The sequence below is a fragment of the Salvelinus sp. IW2-2015 genome, linkage group LG22 (genome assembly GCF_002910315.2).
Source record: "Salvelinus sp. IW2-2015 linkage group LG22, ASM291031v2, whole genome shotgun sequence".
Lineage (NCBI taxonomy): Eukaryota > Metazoa > Chordata > Actinopteri > Salmoniformes > Salmonidae > Salvelinus > Salvelinus sp. IW2-2015.
The window spans coordinates 21,088,788-21,113,709 of record NC_036862.1 but is presented as its reverse complement, the minus strand read 5'-3'; the positions used below and the strand labels follow the sequence as shown (position 1 = coordinate 21,113,709).

At 44.2% G+C, this 24,922-nt stretch overlaps 1 protein-coding gene across 1 annotated transcript in view; it reads left to right on the top strand.

Moving 5' to 3' along the window:
* LOC111949506 (BCAS3 microtubule associated cell migration factor-like) overlaps positions 1–24,922 on the top strand; it is a 220,612-nt gene that overhangs the window by 14,798 nt on the left and 180,892 nt on the right. The window contains 4 exon segments of the mRNA XM_070433866.1: positions 13,229–13,336; positions 13,459–13,535; positions 18,686–18,773; positions 19,573–19,710. Coding sequence (XP_070289967.1) covers positions 13,229–13,336; positions 13,459–13,535; positions 18,686–18,773; positions 19,573–19,710 — 411 coding nt within the window.

Here is a 24,922-nt window from a genome sequence, read left to right as displayed (position 1 = left end):
ACCAGATTGCACAACATGTCAACGTGACTTGCATACTCGGACTACGTCTGCAATGACACCCTATTTAGTAGTGCACTATATATAGATCAGACTGTCATTTCATACAACACCTTAACATGAGTTCCCTTTCCCCATCCTTCCATCCTTCCAGTCATATCACATGCCTGGTTAACAAGGGAGCAACAAGTCAAATAGTTGTTTTGATCTTTTACTAGAAATAATCAGGTTTGCAAGAGCTGACACAAGGTAGCGCATTAGTAAGTCATTTTGGGTGACCTTAGGTTGACTTTCCTTGCTAATTTACCATACTTGGATAAGCAAATCTGTCTGCATGGCGAGGCAGAAAAGGAGCGAGGAGATGAGAGGAGAGGTTAGAGGAACAGGAGGAGGAGGAGATGAGAGGAGAAGATGTGAAACTTCCATGTGGTAATGGATCTTTATTAAAATGTGTGGGAAGGGAAAGACAGGCTAGGATCCTTGGTTGTACTGCGTGACGTTCAGACGTTACGAGGTACAAATCTTAAGTACATTTGAAAGCCTATAATTTGGCCTACGTAATAAGAGCCATCAAAGCCCCCCTGGTGAAGAGAGAGAACCCCAGGCGTCTGTTCTCTCCATACGTTGCCATGACTTCCATTTTTCCCCTCCCCTTGTCCCTGCTCCTCTTCCAGAACATCGAAAACATTTAACTCGATATTTCCTACCTGGGAAATGAAATAAGGAAGTCTGTCTTCGGCTGGGCTTTGATGGAGACCACCTTCCCCAAGTATTCAAAGTACAGCTGCCTCCTCCTCTACTGCCTCTGCCACCGATTCTCTACTGCCTSGTCTACCTCTGTACTGCCTCTACCACTGCTCTGGCTGTGTTCTGGCTGACACGGAGAGAGAGCTACAGACGGGGAGGATTTGGCTGCTTGGCCTGGTGACTGACGCTCAGCAGTAATGCTGAAAACATGCTTGATGCTTAAAAGCCCAAACCCTGACCTCTGGCTGAATGGCACAGCCAGGCTGGGGCCATCCTGACTCCCGACCGACAGAGGTGTTTGGTAAATAACACTACATTAAAAGAAGAGAGGAGTCCCCTATGGCCACAGCACAGTTTTTCCGTTCAGGACGTTCGTAAACTTACTAAGGTCCTCACTCAATTTTTAGCATATAATCATTTTAAAATAACAGCTTTTGTCAACCAGCAAAAAGGATGCCGGCTTGACACTTTAATGGAAAACAGATTGGAGTCTTGGCCGCGAGAGCAGCGCTGGTTTAGAAGTTGGTTCAGTCAGCTCGAGGCTTAGATTACAAGATTTGCAAATTAAAGGAAAACCAGAAAGGGGGAAAAAGCATGTGTGCCTATCCTTGTATTTGTGGGCTTCTAGCCAGACCCACTCAACATAATTTTATCAATGGAAAGGATTATGCGTTAAGCCAAAACAATGTATGGATCTAGTGATTTTCCTGACAGCAAAGTACATGTGTGTCCCTTCACGCACTGCGCCGGTGCCAGTTGGGTTGGTGGGGGAATTAGTGAAGAATGCCTGTGTGCCATACTGTATCAGCCCCTGGGCTCTGGTCTTCCAGCTCTCCTGCTCCTCTTCTCCTCACATAGTGTCTGGAAAGGATTTGTGTTTCCAGCCCCTGCTGCTGCTGGTCGTTGTTATTATATAAATGATTTAATTAGGTCCGCTGGTATTAACATTCAGAACATTTAAGACTGCTCTTTGTCAATGAATGCAAATCACAGAGGCAGGGGGTGGAGGGCGGAGGCATCTTAACTGTTTGTGGGTGTTTTTCGGAGTGGGAGCATACACACACTCCCAGGGTAAAAGTTCAGTAGTGAAGAAGAAGCCTGCTTTTGTTCTCACTTCTGTGTCCCAAATGGCACCCTATTCCCTGACTAGTGCACTACTTTTGACCAGGACCCATAGGGCTCTGGTCAAAAATATTGCACTTTTAGGGAATAGGATGTAATTTGGGACATAACCTCTGAGTTTGGGAACTGTGTGGGTGAAGTGTCTGGGCGGGCAGAAAGCTCTTGTCAGCAGAGCCCCTGACATTTACAACCCCCCAGTCTTCCTACCCTGTACGCCCTCCCCCAAATCTCCAGATGCACAGAGGATGTGGGCATGATTTTATTATTTATTTTTGACAAATAAAGTGTTCTGTCACCATGGAGACTATGGATGGATTCATATTTTCTGAGGGTTCCGGCTGGCCGGAACTCATGGAGACTCCCCCGAGGGTGACAATGGTCACCATGGCTACCTACCACAGACGGTAGCCAGTAGCGACCTGGAAACCGTCAGCACCAGTATAGGTGGATAGGATGCATGTTTTTCTTGCCTGATTTTTACATTTATTTAATTCAATATTTATCATTACCAGCGTTTTAAGTGCTGGGCCTTTCAAGAGATGATGGTTTCAGCACCAGGCCACGGCCCTCCAGCTGGCCCCTGTGAACCTCCCACGGACCTGTCCTTTAAAACTCACGGCTTTTCACACCTCACCAACAATGCCGGTGTCGTGTCCTTGATATCTCAATATTCATTAGACACATTTAGCACACAGTTTTTAATCTAATGCAGGAAGATATAAGCTATGTGTAATTTGAAATGACACCCGACAACAACAAAGCAAGCTTGATCCTAAAAAAGAGATCATGTCATGTCCCTAATTTGTCCTTATCTTAATGCTTTATCCACTAAGTCCTGTTGTCACCAAAAAAAAAAGAATAATCCTGTCACCTAATGCCTTGATATTAATTACAGTATTGAAGGGAAAACTCCACTCATTCCACTAAACATTTTCAAAGAGACTTAGATGAAAGCCTATTGTGGTACTAAGCTGTGCTTTTCATTGCTATTTTCATGACAGGTTTAGCAGTGGTAAATGCGAGGTATCCCTCTAAAGTGTATTAAATGGTAAATCTCAGAGCCTTTGTATTAAAAGAGGCACCAGATTTTGGAGAAGTGATGCTTTTGAAGCCAGCATGAGGCCTTTGGGCTGTTCTCTTAGTCACCATGATATGCACGCACGTACCCCCTCCCAGTGGGGACACAGCGATGATGTGTGTGTGTGTACAGCCAGTGTTGTCTTTTTTGTGGTCCAGCTAACCACAGAATTGATTAAGAGAAAAATAAAGCTCTAACAGGGACATTTGATTTATTTCCTACTTTTGTTTGTTTTCAATTTGTGGGTGGGAATGTCGTGTTCTTCTTTTTAAGAGTTCTGATGAAATCATTCCAGAACCTTTTGTGATGGCCATCTGTGGAAACGGGAATGCCTGTAATCTCATCTAAACCTCCTTTTTAATTTTAGCCCACACACTTACATTTAGACTTACACACACATCTCACACTCACTCACTCATTCAGCGCTAACGGAGGGCAGTCTCTGGCTTTATTTTGAAGCGTTTATTTTGACTTCCTCGTCTGTTTTCTGTCGGCTGAAAATATGTTCTGCTTCGCCAGTTTTCCCCTTCAAATAGGAAGTGAGTTTAAACACAGTGGTACGAAGTGGAAGATATAAAAAAAAATAAAAAATTACACGCACAATGAGGCATAAATTTCAGCCCACAGTTCATTCAGCTTTTGTGCAGTATGTTTTACATTCCGTTAATGACCAATTTAATGTGAAAATATAATCAGGGCATTTCAGTTTTGTGATACTGAAGGTATTGTTCAGCAACTTAGAATTGATTTCCTTATGTATTAATATGCCACCTATTTCTATTAAGGGAAGTAGCATATTTCTCCTCTCAATATCACTTACCAGTAATTTCCAACCCCAATTAGTTTTGGTGTGTTTAAGGATGAGAAGCCGTGAATGGATGGAAACCAGATGAAGTACCTAATCTCATAAAGAAAACATCAGTATACTGTACCTCACTTGGGATTTGAACTAGGTACCCTCTAGTTACCAATACGTTCTCTTCACCAAGAAGCTGTTTTTGTGCATGTGAGTGAGAAATAGACATTAGGGATGCTATGCTATTTAGCACACCCTCTCCTCTCTCATAGTGTGTGTCCCAAATGTTACCCTATTACTTGTACAGTATTGTACACTACTTTTGACCTGAGCCCTGTTGGCCCTTGTCAAAAGTAGTGCACTACATGGGGAATATGGTGCCATTTGGGATTCATCCATCTTGTCCTTGTGTCATGGATTCTTGTCTTCCTTCCCCTCCCGACTGTTCCTCTGAGACAGTCTAGTCCAGGTGCAGCTAACTGCTGCTTAGATCTGTGCTCTGTCTGTCCTCTGTGTGTTCCGTGCAGACTGGGACACTCATATAACTTGAGGTCTCCAAGGATAGGAAGACCCTAGCCTTTGAAGTGAAGCCTTTTGAAGAGTTTTAAAGCAGTGTTCCATATATATTTTCTTTTTAAAGATGCTGCAGGACGGGTAGCCCATCTTTATCTGTGTTGTAACCGACAAGGGTTTATTCAAAGAGTAGTTGTTCATTTTTGTGTTGATAATGCAGTGATATTTTTATTTTATAGTAATATCTTTAGTAGTATTCAATTCTCATCTGACACTTGACAGTAAAGAACAACTCCATGTGTTATCACAAAGTGGACTCCTTGGCAGATACACCCTGAGACAACATATTGTGTATTGGACAATGAAGAATGTTGGTGTAAAGTGTACAGGTTGAATTACCTTGGTTTTAAAGTATTTTCTGTTTGTTCATAATGCTCTTTCTGGCTGACCTGTCGTGTTGTTGAATCTTCCTCGTAGGTAGTCTGCTATGAGTACGTTGTTTGAACTTTAATATGATATGCTACGATATTTAGAGCATTTGACTATAGGCTATTTGACACAACTGTGCTTTTAGCTGTCAAAGCTGAAGTATAGGTGTGAATGCACACTTGACGAGATGCTGTGTTTTGTTTTAAGTGTTTCCACTTAACTCTGACAGAAAATTGGCGAATAGTGAACTGACAAGAAGTGCATTAAATACAAGGCATGTGTTTTCGATGATAAATATTCATGTCCACTCCGCTGCTGTCAGTCATGGTGAGGAGGTTGAACTCCTGTCCATCTTGGCACCTAATCTTTATTATTAGGCTCTCTTTTGTTATTGTTTTCTAAGCTGACAAATGGAATTGTTTTAAGAAGGTAAGACCATGGATCGTTTGACTATGATTTTGAGTTTTAGGACCGCTTTAGGTATATAAAAAAATATATTTTTGATGAAATATTGAATTCAGCCTTTACCACCATAGAAACACATTGAATAACATATTAATAAAGGGCAAAAAAAGACAGTAAAAAATTCAGTCATAAGGAATAAGGTTTTGAAGGGTCTGTTCTATATCTAGGAGATAGAAGAAAGCTCAGGAATTATTTTACCCCTTGTCTTTGACACAACTACCTCCATAATTCCATTAATTTGTATGGGTTACCTGTAGACAAGTCCTGTGACTCTTCTGGGAGCCGTAGAGCAAAACGGAGAACACCATCACGTTCGCAAGAGTCTCCCCTTTCTATAGGATGGTCATATTAGTTTTTTTAGGCCAAACCGTTTGGATGCAACAAAGGGCGAAATAGGTGGATGCAGTGGATTGAGACGCAGCCCATGCAAAAAAACAGACTGATTGTGATGCAGATTTTTTTAGTATGTTACCTAGATTGACGCACTGGTACGTCAATAAACTCTAGTGGTTTACCAAGGGATTTTTGCAAGCGCTCTCTCTCTCTCTCACACACACACACACACACACACACACACACACACACACACACACTGGCGGGGCAATGTGTTTCCAATATGCTTGTTGGTGGTGAAGGTACGGTACTGAATGAGGAGGAAATGTATTTCTGGCAGTGCTGCAGACATGGAGCTGTGGTTGAACTTTTTACCCTAATTACTTTCCCGCTAATGCCCGCGGCGTGCCGGAATCACAGACCCCCTCCCCACCCCCCCGAGCTGCCTCTGATGTGGCCAGCGTTTGTTGTGTGTTGAGGGTTGGGTTCTACAGGAGAGAGGGGGAGTGAGAAAGATGGAGAGTGGGTTGGGGGGGGGGAGAAGGAAACTTTGGGAATATTGTGACAGAATTTGTGTCTCTTTTCTTCCAGTACCACCCACCTCACTTGATGTCTATGAAAATAAAGTAATTGTTTTCATGTGCGTGTGTGTAGAAATAACTGTTATAAATTTATGACTCAGCCTCACCAGTCTGATCTCAGTCCAAAGATTAGTTTTACCAATTTGTCCATGCTTTATTTGTAACATGTTTCTCAAAACACCACTGTGAGATCAGTTCCAATAGGCTCTTCTGTTAAGAAAAAAATTAAACATTGCCTCTTCTTTGTATGATTTTCTTTCCCCCAAAAAATCTTATCACTGACATGTGTCAGTTTTGGTAAGCATTTAAGCTCTTCAACTCCAAGGAGTTTTACCAATATCGTTCACCAGTAGTGCGTGCATATCAAACAATTTCCCAGATGCAAGATATACAGTACCAGTCAAAAGTTTGGACACCTACTCATTCAAAGGTTATTCTTTATTTTTTACTATTTTCTACATTGTAGAATCATAGTGAAGACATCAAAACCATGAAATAACACATATGGAATCATGCAGTAACCAAAAAAGTATATTTTATAGCCACCCTTTGACTTGATGACAGCTTTGCACACTCTTGTCATTCTCTCAACCAGCTTCACGAGGAATGCTTTTCCAACAGTCTTGAATGAGTTCCCACATATATGCTGAGCACTTGTTAGATGATTTTCCTTCATTCTGCRGTCCAACTCATCCCAAACCATCTCAATTGGGTTGAGGTTGGGTGACTGTGGAGGACAGGTCATCTGATGCAGCACTCCATCACGCTCCTTCCTGGTCAAATAGCCCTTACACAGCCTGGAGGTGTGTTGGGTCATTGTCCTGTTGAAAAACCAATGATAGTCCTACTAAGCGCAAACCAGATGGGATGGCGTATCGCTGCAGAATGCTGTGGTAGCCATGCTGGTTAAGTGTGCCTTGAATTCTAAATAAATCACTGACAGTGTCACCAGCAAAGCACCCACACACCATCATGCCTCCTCCATGCTTTACAGTGGGAATCACACATGCGGAGATCATCCGTTCACTTACTCTGCGTCTCACAAAGACACGGTGTCTCTCCAATTTGGATTCATCAGACCAAAGGACAGATTTCTACCGGTCTAATGTCCATTGCTCGTGTTCCTTGACCCAAGCATGTTTCTTCTTCTTATTGGTGTCCTTTAGTGGTGGTTTCTTTGCAGCAATTCGACCATAAAGTCCTGATTCACACAGTCTCCTCTGAACAGTTGATGTTGAGATGTTTCTGTTAGTTGAACTGTGATGCATTTATTTGGGCTGCAATCTGAGGTGCATTTAACTCWAATGAACTTATCCTCTGCAGCAGAGGTAACTCTGGGTCTTCCTTTTCTGTGGCATTCCTCATGAGAGCCAGTTTCATCATAGCGCTTGATGATTTTTGCGACTGCACTTGAAGAAACTTTCAAAGTTCTTGCCATATCTTCTGTATACCACCCCTACCTTGTCACAACACAACTGATTGGCTCAAATGCATTAAGAAGGAAAGAAATTCTACAAATGAACTTTTAGCAAGCCACACCTGTTCATTGAAATACATTCCAGGTGACTACCTCATGAAGCTGGTTGAGAGAATGCCAAGAGTGTGCAAAGCTGTCAAGGCAAAGGGTAGCTACTTTGAAGAATCTGAAATCAAAAATATATTTTGATTTGTTTAACACTTTTTTGGGAGGTTACTACATGATTCCATATGTGTTATAGTACTGTAGAAATGAAAGAAATCGAAATACTCTATAGTCTTGGTCACTGTTGTTTAATATGCACCCGTAGGCCTATAGTTTATTGCTCTGAAATCCATTGGTTGATATCTAGGCGGTCTGTGGCCCGGGTGGCATCCCTGGTCTCTGTGCACTCTGTCCCTGTCCCCTCAGCCTCTCAGCCCTTCCAGCTGAGACTGCAGGGACCAGGCCCAGGCTGTATTTGTTTTGCGTTTCCACAGCGTGTAATTGTCTGTTCGTATTCAGGGAGCTCGTAAAGGGCTCAGCTCTGAGCTGCAGTCCGAAACGTGGTGACGTCCCCCTCCTTGTAAATAAAATTTATTTGCTTGCTTTTTAATTCCACTTTACGGTTTCCCCAGTTCCCCTGCTCTACCCCACTGCAGCCCGCCACATGAAGTGTGCAGTTTTTTTATCCATCAGTTCCGCTCCGGTTCATAAAAATGTATGAATTAATAACCTTCCCGGTTCCCATCGACCAGAAGCCAGACGTTCCCTCCCGGAGAAGAAGTACAAGCCCAGCTCACAGAGCTATCATGTTGGAGGAAAAATAACAGATGTTAAAGATGTCTTTCATATAGAAAAAACCCTTTCTAGTGATTTAAATGGCATGCGTCTGACCTAATGTACATAATAACCATTGTAAACTGATGTGTTGCTAAAATTAAGGCTCTGCCCCGGTTGTAAATGTCACATAACCGTTCTGTTGTCTATACTTTTTCCAAAATGGTACAGTAGCTAGTCTGTAGCAGGCCAGGCAAAACAGAGCTGTGCTGTGCTGGATGGTCAAGAGGCTCAGAAACATGGGCTTTGTCCCAAATGGCACCCTATTCCCTAGGTAGTGCACCACTTTTGACCTGGTCCCATAGGGCTCTGGGAAAAATTGGTGCTCTATATTGGGAATAGGGTGCCATTTAGGATCTACACGTCTATTTTACTGGCTTGCCCTGCTACATCCATCTATTTGGCTGCTTTACAGCCTACTACCCAGTTATTATCGGAGTAATTTAGGTTTACTGTTATGTGGGGAAACCCTTCATGTTAGAAGCGTTGTGAAGTCGACATGGGCTAAGACCAACCGTTTCCACTCAAGCAGGCTTAGACTCTCCTCCAGAGGTCATGGCTGTTGGCTCATCAGTGGGTGTGTGTGTTGCTCTATTTCTGTGTGTGTGAGTATGTATGCAAGTGCTTAAAGACACTCTCAACCTTTTTTATGATTTTACAATCTCATCTGTCTCTCTCGCTCTCCTAACCGCTTCAATCTCCTTCCCTCTCTCTTTGCATCAATTCAGACCCAAAAGGCCATCCCAGTAAATAGACACGTTGATCTCATAGCCATAATAACAGTCCTATTACTGAGGTGGAGGAGTGCGCTCAGTGTCACCTTAACATGTTACTGGACTGACATCTAGCCCTGATCAATGATGATTTAGCCTGGCTTTCAACCCACGCCTCCGCGGCACCAGCACCAGGAAATTACATTACAGCTGACCCTGCCCTGGCTCCATTAGAACGCCGCCATTTGTTAAAATACTGCCCAGGCCGAAACAATTCAACTGGGGGCCATTTTCATTCTGTAATAGAGGGACGGGCGTGCTATCATCATTGTCCCCATGAGTGAATCAATCCGGACGCCTGATATTTCGTAAAAAGCATTTGGATTAGATTGAGCTGACCCCGGTGATAACGCTGCAATCGATGGAGGAGCTGCCAGAAAACAAGTTAGGATAAGTTATCTCTCTATTAATCTCATTGCCTGTACTCAGATTGGTAATGCTTCCTTGCTGTGCCAGAGAGTATCATCATATGCCTTGATCTCCTAGTGTAAGTCCTGCAGCAGATCAGTATTTGGTACGGCTGCTATGGACACCCAAAACTCTGTCACCTCCTTTGTCTTCACCATTGTCTCTTACAGGAAATGAGGGGGGAATGCACACACTTTGACATGCACACAGAACGTCAGACAATCCCACTGGCACACACACCAGACACCCACAAACAGACGTACGTGCGCACACAAACATGCAATGTCAGGTATGCATGCATACACAACCATGTATGTACGCGCGGACACAATGTTTTAGGTCTCTGGCTGGGCTGAGAGATCTGAGGGCTCCCGTGGCGCCGGAGCTGCTGCTGAGTGTCCAGCCACTGGCCTGGGAAAGTTTCCTCAACAGCCAGCCAGCGAGAGTGAGAGTGTGTGTTGGGTGTTGCCGCTGGCCTTGTCAGTGGGTGTGTGGAGCCGCGTTCATGTCTGCACCGGCTCTGTGGAGTGGTGCTGCTTACACGCACACACTAATCCCCTTGATCAAGGGGTAAGCGTCCTTTTAGGGAGTGGACAGCCGTAGCGGCCAAGGTAGTATATAGGGTGTCATTTGAGACGCAGACGATTTTCCCGCGAGAGGGTTACTCTCGGCATGATTGACATCTATTGAAATCTTATTGATGATGTTAGGTATTTTGAGACAGGGGGCAGTAGGGTGTGTTAGAAGCTCATGAAGTCACTATGGATTAGGGACTAGGTGTGATTTCTGGACAAGACCAACAGGTAACTGCCAAAATAATGGACACGCCAACATAGTGTCTTAATAGGGCGTTGGGCCACCACGAGCCACCAGAAGCCACCAGCTTCTATGTGCTTTTGTCTGGAACTCTATTGGAGGGATGTGACACCATTATTCCAATAAATTTGTGTTTTGTTTAAGGTGGTGGAAAACGCTGTCTCAGGCGCTCCAGAATCTCCCGCAAGTGTTCAATTGGGTTGAGATCTGGTAACTGAGACACACCCTTTAAACCCCCTATGCTCCTTTTGAGACCCCTCTTTCAAAGTCACAGATCTCTTCTCGTCATTAGTGCTGAGCGATTAACCGGAATTTAGTTTTTTAAACAACGAATTGACAAATGGCGGGCAGTTATTTAAATTCCATTTCGATAGTTTTCCCCCGTGAGCTCAGTGCGCACATTGCACAGTTTTTATTTTTAGATAAATCAGATCCAGCCTGAACTGTGGGATGTAGTAGGGAGATGGTTTCCAGCATGCCACAATTCTACGTAGTATAGCACCTWAACCATGGTAATATGCTACCATGACCATAATCCATTGTGCATCTACTTGTTCAGTTTCTTTTACGCCTGCTACGGAAGACAGAAGAATGTGTGATCGTGAGATGATATAGACAGCAGGTGTTGCTTCGCAAGGTATCTCTACCTGAAAATACATGATCTAAATGATTTGATGGTATTCAGCAGACATAAAAGTATGCCTTGTTTACTTTGAAGTAAATAGTGATTTTGTCAGACAGCATGGAGATGAAGACTTGGAATTAAATAATAGTCATCAAATAAAATAAATGTAATATACACTACTGAAATATTTTATTACACTGAAGTAATGTGAATAAATTAAGATTATAAGTAATGAGCAGTAATTGGCAGTCACTACCATCATGGGACTTTTATTAATAGTTTTATTCTGTATTACAGCATTCAACCTACATAATGCATAGTGCATTTAATGTAAAAAAATATATATAATCGAAACCAAAGTTGATTAATCGCTCAGTACGACTAGTCATGGAGCCAAAATAATGGACAACTGGGCATTTTTATACATGACCCTAAACATGATGGAATGTTAATTGCTTAACACCTGTGTGGAAGCGCCTGCTTTCGATTTGGCATCCCTCATTTACTCAAGTGTTTCCTTTATTTTGGCAGTTACCTGCATGTCTCCCTTTTGTCTGCAACAGGACTAAATTAATGTTTTTGTGTTTTTGTACCAACCAGTCCCCAGGCAGACATGGAGCCAGAACTTCATACAGCCTGTGTTCACAGAAACTAATACTGCTTGGCATTTGCTGTAGCGACAACACTCAATATAGCCAGTCTACACACGGCTAACACGAACCAACAGCAGTTAAACAAGGGCCATGTCTACTGACCAAGAGAGCGGAAAAGGAGGAGAGAGCGGGAGCGATGAAACCCTTGAGAGAAAGAGGAATAAGAGAGAGAGACGGAGTGAAAGAGAGGGAACAAGATCAAGAAGCGAGAGAGAACAAGAAAAGGAGAGAGAGGAAAAAAATAATGTAGTGCAGGCAGACTGGCTTCTCTATCATCGGCTCCATTCTAAGATTCCCTCATAAGAAGAATTATGGCAAATGAAACCCCCTCCGGTTCTCCATGGCTGCGACTCAGGGCTATCGAGTAGCACATGGAGGAGAGTCCCTGCAGCTTTTTACCATTCATCTCTCCCCAAAGTGTTTCCATGTTCCCGGCGCTTTGCGGCCAGTTTAAGATGTCTTGGCTGCTTTGTGATGGCCTGATGTGTGCATATTTTGAAATGGGGTAATTTTCTCAACGGTTCGGCCATAGTATTTCATCCACTGTTTGCATCTGTCAGAGAGAGGCCTGAATGGAAGGAGCAGATCTTTTCCACCATAAAGAATAGAAAGTAGCTGCCTGTTGGTTGGTCGGTCGGTCAGTTGGTTTCAGTGATTAGGAACGCAGATGGACATTACAACCTTATTGACGCATTGAGCCCAGTGGAGTAGAAGAACTGCTACAGGATTGGGCTCGGACTTTCGTATGAACTTTTTTGTGTTCGTAGGCTGACACAGAAAGAAGCTCTCTTAGATTTCTGGTGATTTTAGGGTCATCTCCTCTGAAATTGTACACAGTGACAGTGAACTTTGTATCGTAAATACTTTACAGACTTACGTTTTTATAGGAAGAGATTAAAAAATAGCCTGCTGAAAGCAAACAACCCCAATGGCCCTAGAAACAGAACCAACACACGAATGTGGCACCATGGTCTCTGCCAGTGGGGAGAGATCAAGAGAAGGGAGAGCGAGCGAGACCGAGGAGAGGGACAGACCGATAGAGGGAGAGAGAACAGTTGATGAGGATTTATGTCTATGTTCCAAGGCCAGCAGCCACTGGCTGGTGTTGGCCTACCTCCCGAGTAGGCCTCCAGTAAATGTGTGTTACATGACAAACCATTTCCCTATAACCCCTCTCCTCTTCTCTGACTCCCCTCCCTGGGGTGCTCTGGGGTTCCAGCCTGCCACAGGCCTCCTCTCCACTGCGCCTTCTAAATGTTGATTCACTGGTCGCCAGTGGCCTGGGCTCTCAATGGCGTTTGATCTTCACTTACAGCTGTTTAACACTGTCTCTGATTACCCTGGTGTGTGTGTGTGTGTGTGTGTGTGTGTGTGTGTGTGTGTGTGTGTGTGTGTGTGTGTGTGTGTGTGTGTGTGTGTGTGTGTGTGTGTGTGTGTGTGTGCGCGCGCGCGCGCGCTTTGGTCCATGTGTGATTTAAATATTTGACTAATGACTCATGATGACTCAGAAGTCCAAGCATCTGTATGACCTCGAAAATATCTCTGTTTTCTACTGAAAGTTTCAAATAAAGGATGTGTTTGTGTTTCTATGCCTAGGACCAGCCCCCCATACTGCTGTGTGGACCTGTACTCTCTGAGGACAGGGGAGATGGTCAAGTCCATCCAGTTCAAGACGCCCATCTACGACCTGCACTGCAATAGGGAGTACATACAGCATAATCACTTTTCGTATTCATATAAAGTGCATTCATATCAATATATTGCAGTATTATGTTATATGAAAATCACATCCTATTTGTAATTTTCCAGATTTKTTGTTGTTGTAGGATTCTAGTTGTCGCCCTGCAGGAGAAGATTGCTGCATTCGACAGCTGTACCTTCACCAAAAAGTTCTTTGTTACAAGTAAGGAGCTGGGACTGTGTGTGTGTATCCTAAATCATACCCTATTCCCTACATAGTGCACTTCTTTTGAACAGAGTCCTATGGGCCCTGGTCAAAGGTAGTGCACTATGTAGGGGATCGGGTGCCATTTAGGATGCTGTCTGTGAATTTGGCCACTTTGGATGATAAGGCTTTGATGTATGTGTTCATGTTGAACCAGATGACACACTCATGGACGTTTGTTTTCCTTGTGGCTTTGATCAATAAAAACCCCCCTGATTATACTTCACACATTGTTCTTATCACCATGCACACACACACACATATACAAACACATATATATACACACACACACACTAGATTAGTACTCACAGATGCATCTTCTCTTCAGTGAAATCAATGGACATATCATCTTGGAACAGATGCTCAGTCTCTCCTGTGTCTCTCTGTGTACATATGTGAAAACACCAAAGTGATATAGCTACCCACTAACCGTTATATAGCCAGTAGCACCAACACACAGAGCCAGAACCAGCCCAGTCACGTAACACATCAGCATTTTCCACACAAACATCCTACCACCAAAAAGACAAGCAAGTCTGTCACGCTGGCATCACCCAGCCCAAACAACCAACTAACTAAACACAGATACTGGCAGCGTTTATCCCGCAATACACAAACCACCATGCCCCCTCAAGGAGCACCACAATTAGAACAAGTCTTTGAAACCAGTCTAAACTGTTTTCACTGAAACATCATGGTAGAGCAGGCTGAAGCCCCTCTGGTAGCTTAACACATCTCAACATCACTGACAGTATGTTTATAACATGTTTACAACTCCTGATTGTAACCTCGACAACTTACAGATACTATTTTTTATTTATTTCACCTTTATTTAACCAGGTAGGTCAGTTGAGAACAAGTTMTCATTTACAACTGCGACCTGGCCAAGATGAAGCAAAGCAGTGCGACAAAAACAACAACACAGAGTTACACATAAGCAAACGTACAGTCAATAACACAATAGAAAAGTCTATATACAGTGTGTGCAAATGAGGTAAGATTAGGGAGGTAAGGGAATAAATAGGCCATAGTGGCGAAATAATTACAATTKAACAATTAAGCACCGGAGTGATGGATTTGCAGAAGATGAATGTGCAAGTAGAGATACTGGGGTGCAAAGGAGCAAAAAAATAAATAACAATATGGGGATGAGGTAGTTGGGTGGGCTGTTTACAGATGGGCTGTGTACAGGTGCAGTGATCGGTAAGCTGCTCTGACAGCTGATGCTTAAAGTTAGTGAGGGGGAGATAAATCTCCAGCTTCAGTGATTTTTGTAATTCGTTCCAGCCATTGGCAGCAGAGAACTGGAAGGAAAGGCGGCCAAAAGAGGAGTTGGCTTTGGGGGTGACCAGTGAAATATACCTGCTGGAGCGTGTGCTACGGGTGGGTGCTGCTATGGTGACCAGTGAGCTGAGATAAGGCGGGGCTTTACCTAGCAAAGACTTATAGATGACCTGGAGCAAGTGGGTTTGGCGACAAATATGAAGCAAGGGCCAGCCAACGAGAGCATACAGGTCACAGTGGTGGGTAGTATATGGGGCTTTGGTGACAAAACGGATGGCACTGTGCAAGACTACATCCAATTTTCTGAGTAGAGTGTTGGAGTGTTTTGTAAATGACATCGCCGAAGTCAGGATCGGTAGGATGGTCAGCGCAGGATGACGTGAAACAGTATATGTAACAAGGCCATTGCTGCCTGCAGATAGTAAACTGACTGCTTTTAGGAGAATTTGGTCTTAATGCGGTGTCTGCCTGCCTTTCCTATCCATGTCTGGCTGGGCCACGGGACAATGACTGTTAATCGCCCTCTATGACGCTTCCTCCTCGTGAAATGGAGACGCGTTTCTCTTTGGGGAGGATGAGGAGCAACACATGCGTCCTGTAATGTGGGTGTTTTTAGTTGTTCTTGTCTTTTATAGTGGTGTGGAGTGGGGATGAGGTTAGTTAGGTCTGTGTGTGGATGTGATGTTGGGTTTGGGGTTGGTGATTCCCCTTTTTCTCGATCAAATGTTTTATTTTCTCTTCATCTTTCCTTATTTCGGCCCTTTGCTTTTTCTCTTTCCTCTGTTCTCCTCAGCCTTTTCCCCTCTCACTTAGTCTGTCTTTTATTTTCTCTTCATATCCATTCCTCTTCTCCCCCTTCCTCTCTTCTTTCTTTTCATGTCTTTTCTGTTTTCCAATATCTCATCTCATCCTCTTCTCTCTCTCCTCTGTTCCCTTTTCTCTCTCTTTTCCTCTCTCCTCTCATCCCCCTATCCACACAGGATGTGTCAGACACATGTTATCTCACTGCCTGGGCTGAGTGGGTCATTCTCCCCCAGCCGTGGAGAGCCAACAAAAGGCCATAGCATTGTGGCTTACCTCAAGTCCTATTCACCCCGCGCCTCCCAGCCTTGACTCTTCTGAACACTAAATTACTGTCTGACTCCATCTCATCTGCACCCTGAGCACTACATTACTGTCAGCCAAACCCCTCTCCCTTTGGCTCTCTCCCTTTGCACTCACATGACCTCATATTGGTGTGTGTGTACTGGTATGTACGTTTGTGGGGGTATGTGTTTGTATATCTGTGTGTATGTGTGTGCACAAACAAGCGTATTTGTCCCCGTTACTCTCTGCGTGCATTTATGGCAGGTTCCATCATGACTCCTTCTCTGTTTACAGATATGTTTGGGAGTAGTGGTGAATCCTGATGGTGTGCTCAAATACCTTGAGTGTTTTGGAACTAATATATTGGTCTATTAAGCCAGACAAGCTTAATCAAGCACAGATAACGTTTTTGAAATCATTTCAAATAGTATTTGAACCCATGTCTGGTGCTGTCTGGCCATTGACTCCAGTGTGTGTGGTTGTATTTAGTTAATTATTACTCATGTCTACTGTGAGATGACTGTTTACATCAACATCTGTGTGAGTGGGTGGACACATTTGTTCCAGTATACAGTGCATTCAGAAAGTATTCAGACACGTTGACTTTTCCCACATTTTGTTACGTTACAGCCTTGTTCTAAAATGGATTAAAAAAATTATTATCCACTCAATCTACACACAATACCCCATAATGACAAAGCAAAAACAGGTTTTTAGACATTTTTGCTAATGTATTAAAAAGGTAAAACTGAATTATCACATTTACATAAGTATTCAGACCCTTTACTCAGTACTTTGTTGAAGCACCTTTGGCAGCGATTACAGCCTTGAGTCTTCTTGGGTATGATGTTACAAGCTTGGCACACCTGTATTTAGAGAGTTTCTCCCATTCTTCTCTGCAGATCCTCAAGCTCTATCAGGTTGGATGGGAAGCGTTGCTGCAGAGCTATTTTCAGGTCTCTCCAGAGATGTTTGATCGAGTTCAAGTCCAGGCTCTGGCTGGGCCACTCAAGGACATTCAGAAACTTGTCCCGAAGCCACTCCTGCATTGGCTTGGGTGKGTGCTTAGGGTCGTTGTCCTGTTGGAAGGTGAACCTTCACCCCAGTCTGAGGTCCTGAGTGCTCTGGAGCAGCTTTTCATCAAGGATTTCTCTGTACTTTGCTCCGTTCATCTTTCCCTTGATCCTTTCTAGTCTCCCAGTCCCCGATGCTGAAAAACATCCCCACAGCATGATACTGCCACCACYATATTTCAACGTAGGGATGTTGCCAGTTTTCCTCCAGATGTGATGCTTGGCATTCAGGCCAAATAGTTCAATCTTGGTTTCATCAGACCAGAGAATCTTGCTTCTCATGTTCTGAGAGTCCTTTAGGTGCCCTTTGGCAAACTCTAAGCGAGCTGACATGTGCTTTTTTACTGAGGAGTGGCTTCCATCTGGCTACTCTACCATAAAGGCCTGATTGGTGGAGTGCTGCAGAGATTGTTGGCCTTCTGGAAGGTTCTCTCATCTCCACAGAGGAACTCTGGAGCTCTGTCAGAGTGACCATCAGGTTCTTGGACACCTCCCTGATCAAGGCACCTTCTCCCCCGATTGCTCAGTTTGGCCGGGCGGMCAGATCTAGGAAGAGTCWTGCTGGTTCCAAACTTCTTCCATTTAAGAATGATGGAGGCCACTGTGTTCTTGGGGACCTTCAATGTTGCAGAMATTTTTTAGTACCCTTTCCTAGATCTGTGCCTCGACACAATCCTGTCTCGGAGCTCTACGGACAATTCCTTTGACCTCATGGCTTGGTTTTTGCTCTGACATGGACTGTCAACTGTGGGACYTTATATAAACAGGTGTGTGCCTTTCCAAATCATGTCCAATCAATTGAATTGACCACAGGTGGACTCTAATCAAGTTATAGAAACATCTCAAGTATGATCAATGGAAACAGGATGCACCTGAACTTAATTTCGAGTCTCATAGCCAAGGGTCTGAATACTTATGTAAATAAGCTGTTTCTGTCGTTGTTTTTAATACATTTGCAAACATTTCTAAAACCTTGTTTTCGCTTGGGCATTATGGGGTATTGTTATATCTATTTTAGAATAAGGCTGTAACGTAACAAAATGTGGAAGAWGTCAAGGGGTCTGAAGACTTTCCGAATGCACTGTATACTGATAGCTTGATCCGCGTGTGAATTTATGGGYTGTTTGTCCTCTTCTTCTGTATGTATGTTGACGTCCATTTGTATTTATGCTGAGCTTTTCAGTGTGTGTGTGTTTCTTTTTACTTAGAGCCACATTATGACCTAATGCGTTCTGTGGCACACAATAAAGTGGGGACGGCTCCTGTCTAGATTGACTGGCAGACACACTGATYCCTATGGGGACTACTAAAGCACACACACAGTGATCCACTTTCCCCTCTCAAACACATTAGGGCTTTAAGAGAAACCGAGACACACTCGGAGGAGAGGAACTCTGACTTCTAAAGCGAATATCTACAGCAGCATTATCAGCATTCACTGTTTCTGCAACTTCTAAAAGGGAACATGTTGAAGTTAGGTAATCCCAGGGCAGTCCATTTGAGATMCGCAGTCATGATTTTACGCCTTGATTGGTGTATATAAATTGGTGTGACTGTGTTGTGTCAGCCTCAATTGTGCATCCAATTTGTCCCGTGGCTGAAGGGTATGGAGAAAGTATGGAGTTCACCTTCAATAACTGTATGTTTCCTCCCGTGTGTTTTCAGGCTGCTTTCCATGTCCGGGCCCCAACCTAAACCCCATAGCACTGGGAGGACGCTGGCTAGCCTACGCTGAGAATAAGGTAGGACACAGGCACACACACACACACACACCCATCCGTCACAGATGTACTTATCACAACAGCATATTTACAGTCCTCAAAAGCATTTTTTATTTGAGCTCTTTAATCTCTCAGTACAACTCATTCCAAGAAGATGCCACTAGAAATGATAACATCTGAAAACCAACAGATGTAGGTTTTTTTAATGTCTATTTAATAGGATTTTGGTATTTTCCAAAAGCAAGTCCACTCTACGCAATAGGTTTAATGGATAATTGTGTCTGGTAGTTTTCTGATTACGACCGGCCACTCAAGCAATTGACAGATGGGTCAGTGACTACTTGTTACTATGGCATTGGGCAGTAGACCGAGTAATGTTGGGAAACGTATAAGCTACTCTGTTCGTGAAGTATAGAGTAGGTCTGGGATGGATGGCTGGATCCAAGGAAATGGACAGTGGGATAGGAGAGGAGTGTTTTCAATGTGCAGCTCCTCCATATTCTGTTTCTGGTTGGCATCAGGTGCAGGAGGACGATGGTTATGTATTTCTTATCTATGTTTTTCTCTCTCTGTGTCTCTCTCTCTGTGTCTCTCTCTCTCTCGCGCTCTCTCTCTCTCTCTCTCTTCTTGTGTCTCTCTCTCTTCTGTGTCTCTGTGTTCTCTCTTTTCTGTCTGTGTGTGTGTGTGTGTGTGTGTGTGTGTGTGTGTGTGTGTGTGTGTGTGTGTGTGTGTGTCTCTCTCTCTCTCTCTCTCTCTCTCTTCTCCTCTCTCTCTCTCTCTCTCTCTCTCTCTCTCTCTCTCTCTCTCTCTTCTCTCTCTCTCTCCCTCCAGTTGCATCCGGTGTCACCAGTCTCGAGGCGGTGCCTGCGGGGACAATGCCCAGTCTTACACAGCTACAGTCATCAGCGCTGCTAAAGTAAGTCAAACACATACACTCTCTCACACACACTTCCCTCCATCTCAGTGGTTGTAATAAAATCATTTACATCTGTACATTTCTGAGAAGTGATATAGGATCCACCCAGGCTTTCCCCTGTGAGTCAGACACCATTCTGAGAATCTATATCATAACCCAGACACAGGCCTTGAGAGTCAATGAGCATCTTAACTCAATTCTATGGTCCCTGTATTTGTCTGTAGGGGGTTCCATCCTGTACTGTCCTGCAATATGGGACATATGGCCCCTGTAATACTCCTCTCAGCTGGAGAGCACCGCCAGGCTACGCTAACTGCTAAGCCCTTTGATACCAAACTGAATTTATACCCCTCCGCTCTGTTGATGTAGCGGCTAAGCTATCCCACGCTACTAGCCTAGCACAGCAATTTCCTCATATGGTTCCAGTCTCCTGTCTTTTCCAAGCCTGCAAAGGGGAACTCTAATTGATTTATGAAGCMCCCTCGGGTTATTCCCATGGTCTCTCCCTCCCTTTCTCCTTAATGAGCGCTAACGGCTAGCGTGATAGCAGTCCCATTAGCCGCTAATGGCGGCTTGCGAAAGTATTCACTCCCTTGGCATTTTTCCTATTTTGTTGCCTTACAACCTGGAATTAAAATAGATTTTTTGGGGGTTTGTATCATTTTAATTTACACAACATGCCTACCACTTTGAAGATGCTAAATATTTTTTGGGGTGAAACAAACAAGAAATAGGACAAGAAAAACAGACAACTTGAGCGTGCATAACTATTCACCCCCCCAAAAGACAATACTTTGTAGAGCCACCTTTTGCAGCAATTACAGCTGCAAGTCCTCTGGGAGTATGTTTCTATACGCTTGGCACATCTAGCCACTSGGATTTTTGCCCATTCTTCAAGGCAAAACTGCTCCAGCTCCTTCAAGTTGGATGGGTTCCTGCTGGTGTACAGAAATYTTTAAGTCATACCACAAATTCTCAGTTGGATTGAGGTCTGGGCTTTGACTAGGCCATTCAAAGACATTTAAATGTTTCCCCTTAAACCACTCGAGTGTTGCTTTAGCAGTATGCTTAGGSTCATTGTCCTGCTGGAAGGTGAGCCTCCGTTCCTGTCTCAAATCTCTGGACGACTGAAACAGGTTTCCCTCAATAATTTCCCTGTATTTAGCGCCATCCATCATTCCTTCAATTCTGACCAGTTTCCCAGTCCCTGCCGATGAAAAACATCCCCACAGCATGATGCTGCCACCACCATGCTTCACTGTAGGGATGGTGTTCTCGAGGTGTTGGGTTTGCGCCAGACATAGCGTTATCCTTGATGGCCAAAAAGCTACATTTTAGTCTCATCTGATCAGAGTACCTTCTTCCATATGTTTGGGGAGTCTCAAATCGAAGTTTATTTGTCACGTGCGCCGAATACAACAGGTGTAGGTAGACCTTACAGTGAAATGCTTACTTACAGGCTCTAACCAATAATGCAAAAAATGTATTAAGTGAACAATAGGTAAGTAAAGAAAACAACAGTAAAAAGACTGATAAACAGTAGTGAGGCTATATACAGTAGCGAGGCTACATACAGACACTGGTTAGTCAGGCTGATTGAGGTGGTATGTACATGTAGCTATGGTTAAAGTGACTATGCATAAATGATGAACAGAGAGTAGCTGTAGCGTAAAAGAGCCGTTGGTGGGTGGCAGGACACAATGCAGATAGCCCGGTTAGCCAATGTGYGGGAGCACTGGTTGGTCGGGCCAATTGAGGTAGTATGTACAGTCGTGGCCAAACATTTTGAGAATGACACAAATATTCATTTTCACAAAGTCTGCTGTCTCAGTTTGTATGAGGGCAATTTGAATATACTCCAGAATGTTATGAAGAGTGATCAGCTTAATTGCAATTAATTGCAAAGTCCCTCTTTGCCATGCAAATGAACTGAATCCCCCAAAAACATTTCCACTGCATTTCAGCCCTGCCACAAAAGGACCAGCTGACATCATGTCAGTGATTCTCTCGTTAACACAGGTGTGAGTGTTGACGAGAATAAGGCTGGAGATCACTCTGTCATGCTGATTGAGTTCGAATAACAGACTGGAAGCTTCAAAAGGAGGGTGGTGCTTGGAATCAGATCAGCAGACCACTCATACAAACACAGTAACTAACATAAACTACAGCTGCACGCACCTCTCATGGTACAATCCAATCAATATGAAGAAAACGCTTTCAGCTCAAATGGGGAATTGCAAAGACAAAGGTTGACGCAGATTTGCTTTTACCCACCCCTGCAACCTAAGGAACAGCCACACATGAGGTCCAAGAGCAAAATACACGAATCAGTTCACGAAAAGCAAAGGCCTAGCCTTTTTTCCAAACAGGATTGCAATCCTGGGTAGCTCTAACTCCAAATAGTTTTGGGACACCACTAAAGTCCAGGGAGAATAAGGAGCACTTCCTCCAGCAGCCCATGGCGACTGGCAGCCCACGCTAGGTAACACTGTCACCACCCCCACACGATCCAATCCACGATAACTCAAGAATTTCCAAATAAGCATCTCTCTACAATGGCCATGCTTCCTCCTGGCTATCCCAACCACGGCCAGCCAGCTCCGCACCCCCCGCATGTCTACGCTGTCCGACACATCCCCACCACCAGCTTCTCCCTTCACCCAAATAGCAGATGTCTGAACAGAGCTGCAAAAAACCTGGACCCGTAACAAATTCAGCTGCAGGACAACTGGCCCCTCTCTTTCTACAAATATCCCCGCCGCCATTCGCTTGCAACCTCCTAATCCTGAGTCTGTTCAACCTCTCTTCTTCATAACGTCGAGAATCCCCTAAAGAGTTGCAAAGCTGCCGCGGCATCCCCCTCTTCAAAGGGGATGACACTCTAGACTATAACTGGTGTATAGACCTACTATCCATCCTGCCTTTCTAAAGTCTTCGAAAGCCCAAGTAATAAACAGATCACTGACCCATTTTAAAGAAGTCCCACTGTACCTTCTCCGCTGTGGCAATCCGTTTCCGATGCTGGTCACGGGCGGCACTCAGCCACCTTCACGGTTACTAAAACGATATTCCATACCGACATAGATAAAAGACATACTGTGCAGCCGTCTCATCGCACCTGGCAGGCTTTCGACTCTGTCCATCACCGTATTCTTATGGCAAGACTCAACAGCCTTGGTTCTCAAATGACTGCCCTCGCCGGGTTCACCACTTAACTCTCCAGACAGAGTTCAGTGTTCAAATCGGAAGGGCTGTTGGTCCCTGACCTCGGCAGTCTATGGGAGCCACGGGTTCAATTCTCTGGGCCGACTCTTTTCTCTGTATATATCAACGATGTCGCTCTTACAGCGGCGATCCCTGATCCACTCTAGCAGACGACACAATTCTGTATACATCGGCCCTTCTTTTGACACGTTCAACTAACCTCCAACTGAGCTTCAATGCCATAACAAACTCCTTCTGTGGCCTCCCAACTGCTCCTTAAACGCTAGTAAAACCAAATGCATGATTTCACCGTCCTGCCCGCACCAACCAACATCAACACTACTCTGGACGATTCTGACAGCCCATAGTGGACCACTACAAATACCTACGGTGTCCTGGCTAGACGTAAACCGCTCCTCCAGACTCACATTAACATCTCCAATCCAAAATTAAATCTAGAATGACCCCCTCATTTCGCAACAAACCTCCTTCACTCACCCCCGCCAAACTACCCTCGAAAACTGACTATCCTATCCGATCAAATTCAAAACTTGGTAGTCATTACACAACGCTTCCACATTACTACTCAGATCAAACTGGATGCAGTCTACACAGTGCCATCGTGTTGGTCACATTAATGCCCATATATTTACCATTTTTGCACCACTTTTCCGCGACGTAATGCTCTTAGTCGCTGGCCGCTCGACCGAGGTCCACTGGCTTCAGGTCACTATAAGCTCTATGCTAGTAAAGCTCCGACCTTAGCTCACGGTTCACGATAACAACACCCACCTCCGTACCACGCGCTCGCAGCAGTAATATCTCACTGGTCATCCCCAAAAGCAAACACCCTGCTTTGCCGCCTTTCCTTCCAGTTCTCTGCTGCCAATGACGTGGAACAAATTGAAACTCGCCTGCAGCTGGAGACATTAAATTCCCTCCTAACTTTCACACAGGCCCATGGAACCTGACAACAGAAATATCTATGCTGTTTTTCGGATTCTCACTTCAGAGAGCCAGCCTTGTCACATCGTTAAGTCCACTCATCTGTACGATTAATAGGCCAAGCGAATCTTGCCTACCTCATCCATCACATTTATGTGGAGAGGATTATAGTGTTCTATTGTCTTCGTTTCCTGGCTCTTTTTGCAACACCACACCTAGTTATCTACTGTACAACCATTGATTCCTATTTGTGGACTCTCGCAGCTGGCGAGTAAGCACTCTGGTTGCTCTTAATTCCGGTAGTGGCATAGATAGATCTTGAGAATTACCACGTCAAGGTCTCTTTATTTTCATGAGTCTGTGTTTTCTTTTCAAGGCGTCCAAAATTATTGTTTGAAGTCACAGCCCCAACATCTTTGGCTGAGATAGCAACCCCACAGCTTTTTCTAATTTCATGAATGATACCTTCAGAGATGCGGGTTACTGTGGCATGCAACATATTGCACTGGGATGTTGATACTACGCGCTCTACGCCACTGCCTTGTTCTTCTTTCGGTACACAAGTCTCTTTTTTCAACGGATGCAGCTCACACTTACTAATAGAAAGGTGTATCATCTATGAGATGAATATAAAAACATCCAAAACATATGACTTAGATACAGCCAAGTCCCATGCTGACCTCTTGCAGAATATCAGTCTGTCCCTGATTTTTTCCTGGAGAGAAGTGGCTTCTTTGCTGCCCTTCTTGACCACGGGCCATCCTCCAAAAGTCTTCAACTCACTGTGCGTGCAGATGCACTCACACCTGCCATGCTAGCCATTACCTGAGCAGCTTTCTGTACTGGTGGTGCCCCGATCCCGCAGCTGAAATTCAACCTTTAGGACAGACGGGTCCTGGCGCTTGCTGGACTATCTTGGGCACCCTGAAGCCTCTTCACAACATATGGAACCGCTCTCTACTTGAAGTTCTTTGATGATTCCGACTAAATGGTTGATTTAGGTTATCTTTCTGGCACAATATCCTTGCCTGTGAAGCCCTTTTTGTGGCAAAAGCAATGATGAGGCGTGTGTTTTCGCTTGCAGGGAAACCATGGTTGACAGAGGAAAGAACTGTT